The sequence below is a fragment of the Neospora caninum genome, chromosome XI (genome assembly GCF_000208865.1).
Source record: "Neospora caninum Liverpool complete genome, chromosome XI".
In the NCBI taxonomy this organism is placed as follows: domain Eukaryota; phylum Apicomplexa; class Conoidasida; order Eucoccidiorida; family Sarcocystidae; genus Neospora; species Neospora caninum.
In genome coordinates this window covers 2,686,796-2,692,575 of record NC_018397.1, presented here as the reverse complement: position 1 = coordinate 2,692,575, position 5,780 = coordinate 2,686,796, and the positions used below count along the sequence as shown (strand labels likewise).

Here is a 5,780-nt window from a genome sequence, read left to right as displayed (position 1 = left end):
CTAGGGGACGAGCGGCTGTCTCTCGAGGCCGGATCTGGCCGGCGGCGCCCGCTCCTCGTTCATTTCGTAATATTGCTGGATCTGTTGCTGAATCTCCGCACTGACTTCCTGCCGGACTTCTTGCAGCAGCCGCTGCTTTGCAATCCGGTAGTAAAGCGCGACCGCGCATGCAGCGATGATTCCCAGAAAGAGCAGAACTAAGAAAAAATTCTGCCAGTCAGGCGCGTCTCGGAGCCAAGGCGCCTCCTCTTTGTGCACTTCTCTGCACAAGAAACCAGACATGCGCACCCGATGCGGAAGAAACAGGAGACACGCGCGCAGTGAGACGCCTCAGGCAATGTGTCACTTTATCCCCCGCTGGAAAAGGCAAACAATCTCCATTCCTCTGCACGGCTTATCTACGCGATGCTTTATATGTATATCTGTCTGTATGTATATACATATATATGTATATATGTATATATACGTATATATAGAAGCACGCAAAAATATAAGATCGACATGCTCGCCTTCGGGCCCTGTCCCCGCAGTCCCGGGTATTTGGCAGAGACACTCAGCTAGGACAGATGCGGCGCGGACGGCGGTGGGGGCCGCTTCCGCTGGGAGGCTCGCAGTCGCCGAGCAACCGCGACGCCCGCAGGAACGCAGGAAAACAGAACACAACGCGACAGCCGCCACACAGAGAGCGGGGCATTTGGAGTTTGAAGATGAAACAAGGAGTGGGAGAGGCGCAGCGCGCTGTGGGGGACAGAAGCCATGTCGCGCGCGACAAAGAGCGGGAAGCTGGAGGCCAGCGAGACGGGGCAGTTGAGGGCCATGAAGAAATGAACGACACACGAATCTACATCTTCCTTCGCTGTGTGCACACGTCTCTTTTCTATCCAGCGACAGCCACAGAGGTCGCTTTCGAGGAGGTGGAGACAGAAAAAGATCGTTTTCGACGTGAGCCTGGTGACGTATGGCTCTTATTATAATAGGCGCAGTTCGTTCGGAAGTTCCACGGGTTTGCATGCAGAGATACACAAGCGTCCGTCGGCGCGCTTGTTCTCTCGAGAGTCTCCTCTTACATCATCAGTCTGTCGCACTCTGGCGCTCGGTAGCGGTCAGTGGAGGGATCCTTCGTTGAGGCGCAAATCACGCGCATCGCTGTTTCGACGTCCAGGTTGCCGCTGAACCTGAGGGCCAGCAAACACGAAAGGCACAGAGCGTACGGAGGGGGGCAAAAAGATCGGACATCGTTTTCCCAGATTGCATGCGGCCAAGCCGCCAGTGTAAGACGCGCAGTGTCGACGGCGCTCTGCGACGCTCGCCGCAGAGCAACGCGGCGAGAGAGAAGAGCTGTGCCGGGCTGAGACGCGTGCCTACAGAGTCGTGCGCACGTGTATCTGGAGACCGGACAAAGATTCGAGGAGGAGGGACGGAGACGGGGGAAGTAGAACGGCGAAGACGAGAAACAAGAAAAGACGGAAAGCACTGCGGCAAGGCCAGGCCGAGCGGGCAGAGAGCGAGGAGGAGAATCGAAGCGGAGAGAAGTGCACGAAAAACGCGGCACCCGAGAAGAAGGACACAGTGCAGAAAAGAACGGAAGGAGCACGGCGGGAGAAGACCCAGGGGAGAGAAGCCCGAAAGCCCGCGACCACGGGGGAGTCCGGAGGAAACAGAGAACAACAGAAAAAAGGCAGCGAGGAAACCAGCAAGCGGCTTGTTTTCTTGAAGGACGGACCTTGCGCCGTTGATGCGAAGCGCGATAGGGCCCCACGTCCGATTGGATTTTGAGACATCGAGCAGCTGGCGGCCTTGAGGGCCCTCGATGCACTCTTTCAGAATTTTCATTTGGCCCGAGGACAGAATCTCGCTCATCAGGCGCATCGAGCACGTCTCGCTCCATTCGTTTCGCCCCTAAAAACACAGCCATGGGACCGAGACAGCCACCCCGCTGGCGCGCCGCCGCGACTTCTTTTCCCAACTCGCGCAGGTGCGTTCAAAGATTTCCCGCACAGAATCGTTAGGAAAGCCTCGCGCGGCACCACCGACCGAGACCACCAGAACTGCGGAAACACAGCTGTGTGTTTCCCTCTTCCCGGCGATCCGAAGAAGTGCAGGGAAGACCGAAAGGGTGCGGTCTTTCTCTGGGTGTCGAGAGGCCATTTGCGCGGGGAGGTTTCGGACGCGCGAACCGGGCTCTTTCACGCTTCCTGGTGAGGTTTTTCCCAACCTTGCTCCTGCCACGGCCAGCCCCCGCCTGCGTGTATATGTAAAAAGCCGCGTGGTTTCTCTTTCTCTGCTCACTTCTGCGTTGAAAAAGCAGCCTTTCTGAGGATCCGCCATCAGCTTGTGGTACTGCCAGAATTCCTTGGAAAACTCCGAGTCGGGCAAATCTTTGGACGACGTGGCTGTCGTTTGGTACAGGCACGCCTCCCTCAGCGCTTCTTCCACGACCTCGCTGCCTGCGGCGGAGAGAGAAGGTCCAACATATGCAGAGGCATCCAGATTGCGGCAGCAGGAAAACGGATTTCAAAGAACCAGAACAGAGACCGAGAGGGCAGGCTCAAATATACCGTGACAGTGGCAAAAAGACCCTGTCGAAATCGTTGCAGGAAGACGCAAAAACGGAGGCAGCAAACACACGGTCGCGACACAAGGGAAAAAAGAGACGAGTAGAAGGACACCCAGTGAGAAACGGAAAAACTTGAGAGACTTGAGGTTCTCCACGAAGAGTTATAAAAACGTTCGTTGTTTACAACAAGCAGTCTATAAAATCCACGCTCGCAATCCCGTGGCCAGCTCGTCAACTGGATCTGTTTCCTCATCGCCGTCTTCTTTCTTTTTCGCGGCCCGCCATCCATCGGTTTTGCCCATCTACGCATGCGCCACGCGGACACCTCGCCTCCTGCTTCGCCTTGCTCGCCTTCCTCCCGAACGCCCTTCGGGTCGCCTGGTCTAACGCATGCACCCCCCGAGCCAAACGGCCTAAAAGTTTTCTCCGACCGCCTCACGCCTTCTCCTCGCTAGACCTCCTTCAGCCGCGCGGTCTCTTCCTGTCCCTCTGTTCCCCGAAGAAGTCAACCGCCTCTTCCTTCTCTTTTCTCGTCCTCACCTGTGTGCGCCAATGACTGGGCCGCAGGATCGAATGCGCAGTACGCTTGCGGAAACTGCTTGTAGATCCCCTTCGTGAGGCACATCTCTCCACTGCCGCCTTCGACTTCAAAAATCGAGTAGAGCGTCTTGAACCGAACGTGGGGGCCGAGGTCCAACATATGCGGCGCGATCTGCTGCAAAAAGGCGCTGCCTGGAAAAAAATACACGCCAAGTCTGGAGACTCTCGACTCGGGTGGGGCGGAAACACATACGCCCGTCGACTCACGAATCACTGTACATAGAAAAATGCAGTACAAATTCACATATAGATAGATAGATAGATAGATAGATAGATAGATAGATAGATAGATACGTATTAACGCCTTACTTTGTCGTTCGCCTGGATCTGTCCAGAAGTCTACGGCGACTGGCCATCGGTTGGGGATGTTCCATTCCATTTCGACGAGAACAGGCTCGACCGCGCCGCCGCCCAAGACGGCGTCCAGAATCAGCTGACCATCCGTGCGGGAGATGAGGACGCTTGGAATGGTGATGTCCTGCCCAGTGCCGTCGTCGCTCATGATCACGTTGAACCGAATATAAGACCGGCTCCAGCCCGACACGCCTCGGTCCACCACTACCGCGGCGTCCGCCCCGCAGCTCTGGGCGATGCGGACCTTCGCCGCAAAGGTGCAGATGCCGCGGTCAAGGAAGAAGATCACCTGAGGGCGAACGGAGACACGGGATCCGCACGGGCGACGGGAAGAATGGAAAAAGAATCTCTCGAGCCCCGGAGAACGCAGGACCTGAGACGGGCATTCGGGTCGGGGGAGCGGGAGGGAACACCGCTGAGAGGAGTCGAGCTCGCCACGGGAAAGAAGACAACGTGGAAGCGAAAACCGCGAAAACAGACACGCAAAGGCATCAGTGCTCAGCGGATCTACGACGAACGGAAGAAAAAGTCGGAAGACTGCACGCCGCCAGAGATCTAGATGGAGAGATACTTGCACATTTAGATACAGAAAAACGGAGATGAAGAAAGACGGAGATGAAGAAAGGTGGATAAAGGAGGATGGATAGATGGCAAGAAGGCAGCACGAGGCAGGCAAGAGAAGCGCGTTCCTGTTTGTCTTGTTGGTCGTACCTTGCTCGGTCCTCCTGTCGCCTCGGACTTCTTCCACTGGTCAACGTCATTCTTTATTTTCTCGCAGTACGCGGGTGTACAGTGGCTGCCGCTATCCACACGCTCGGTTGCGGGGTCGGGCACGTAGAAGGCCTTTCCTCTGAAGACGGGAAAGCAGACAGGAGCCCCAGGCAGGCGAGACGCTCAAAAAGGAAAGACGTCAAAGTGAGAGGGAGGAGAGATCCAGAGAGCAAGCTGTGCCCACAGTTGGAATGCGCGAGACGTCGTCTCTGCGGCTCTTACTGGCCCCGCCTATCTCTTTCCCTCGCGCGCATTCAACACCACCACAGAGGCACAAACGCATAAACGTTTAATGACAAACGCGCGGCGGCGCTGCGGCAAAACTCCACATCTCCTGCGGGTTCGCCTCTTGCAAGGGCCTTTCGCCTTTGTTTCTTTTTTCTTCTCCCCTTCCTCGTCCCTCGCTCCTTTTCTCACTTCCTACCGCCTGCCTTTTCTTCGCCGTATGGACCCGCCTTATGCTCCTACACGCGAGGCCTTCAGCGGGATGTTCTCTCCCGCGCCTGATCTCTCTTCCACTGCATGTCTCTTTTCTTCCCTGTCCTTCTTCGCGGGCCTTACCGGAGGACAGTTCCGTACGCAGGAGTCCCGAAGGACGCTGTAGAGCCGATTATCGTCTCTCCTGCTTGTTCCTCGAAGGCGCCTGCACCCTTCAGTTCCTCAATAAGATGCTTTGGAGACTGGATGCGAAGCTGGGCGGCAGCGAGTTGCCCATTCTCCCAAAGAAGAAGCGCGAGGAGGGAGAGACAGCCGAGCAAGAGGTGTCGGAGAGAACAGGAATGGCGGGGCAGAGAAAACGGAAGGAAACGCGAAGCAGAGGTAGACGGGGATGGGGAAAACAAACTTTGGATCCCCTGGCGCCTGTCTCTTCTCCGTGGGATCAGAGATAGCAGGCCGGGACGAGGAAATTTCGGCGGCATCGCTAGAGGACAACCCGGCATCTGGAAAGCAGTGTGAACAAGACAGACACCTCTGAAGAATCTTGCCGATCCCTCAGTGGATCCCTACCTACGCACCTCGTCTAAAAATCGCCATATATGCAGGAATCCGGAGACGGCGTCGTGCTGACCGGGACAGAAACAACGGGTGGAAGAAACGAAGACAACTGTACGCAGCCGTTTCAGTAGACTTTTCTGGAGACATACGTTCCGTGTAGAGATCCCCGAGAGGGGAAAAACGCGGGAGAGCACACACAGATGAGGTCGGCTGAAACTGGGGAGCACGAGATGTGCAACTGCCTCGCGGATGGCGATGGAAGTCAGCCCCGTTGAGAGTAGTTCCGTCCTCTCGAATGTTTCAAGAGATGGTGAGGCGGAAGAACAGGCGAGGAGCGTGTCAACTTTGATAGAATTCCTGGAGCCGGCCGCGGGAAAAGCGGAACTGAGCTTCAATCGGAACTCAAAGGATGTGCGTTGCCGCAGCTCCAGTTACTTTTGAGCGTCCTCTCTGAGGAAAAGAAAGTGGGCCCAACCCGTTTTTCCACTCAAAGGACCGACAA

General features: G+C 56.2%; 1 protein-coding gene across 1 annotated transcript; it reads right to left on the bottom strand.

Annotated features, from left to right (window-relative positions):
* On the bottom strand, positions 1–4,974 carry NCLIV_056250 (hypothetical protein; the record flags this gene model as incomplete). Its single annotated transcript, XM_003885180.1, has 8 exons — positions 1–262; positions 1,068–1,175; positions 1,724–1,899; positions 2,290–2,447; positions 3,098–3,289; positions 3,467–3,800; positions 4,223–4,361; positions 4,844–4,974. Coding segments are annotated over 8 exons (1,500 nt in total), but the record flags the coding sequence as incomplete, so codon positions are not given.
* Between the last annotated feature and the right edge of the window lie 806 nt (positions 4,975–5,780).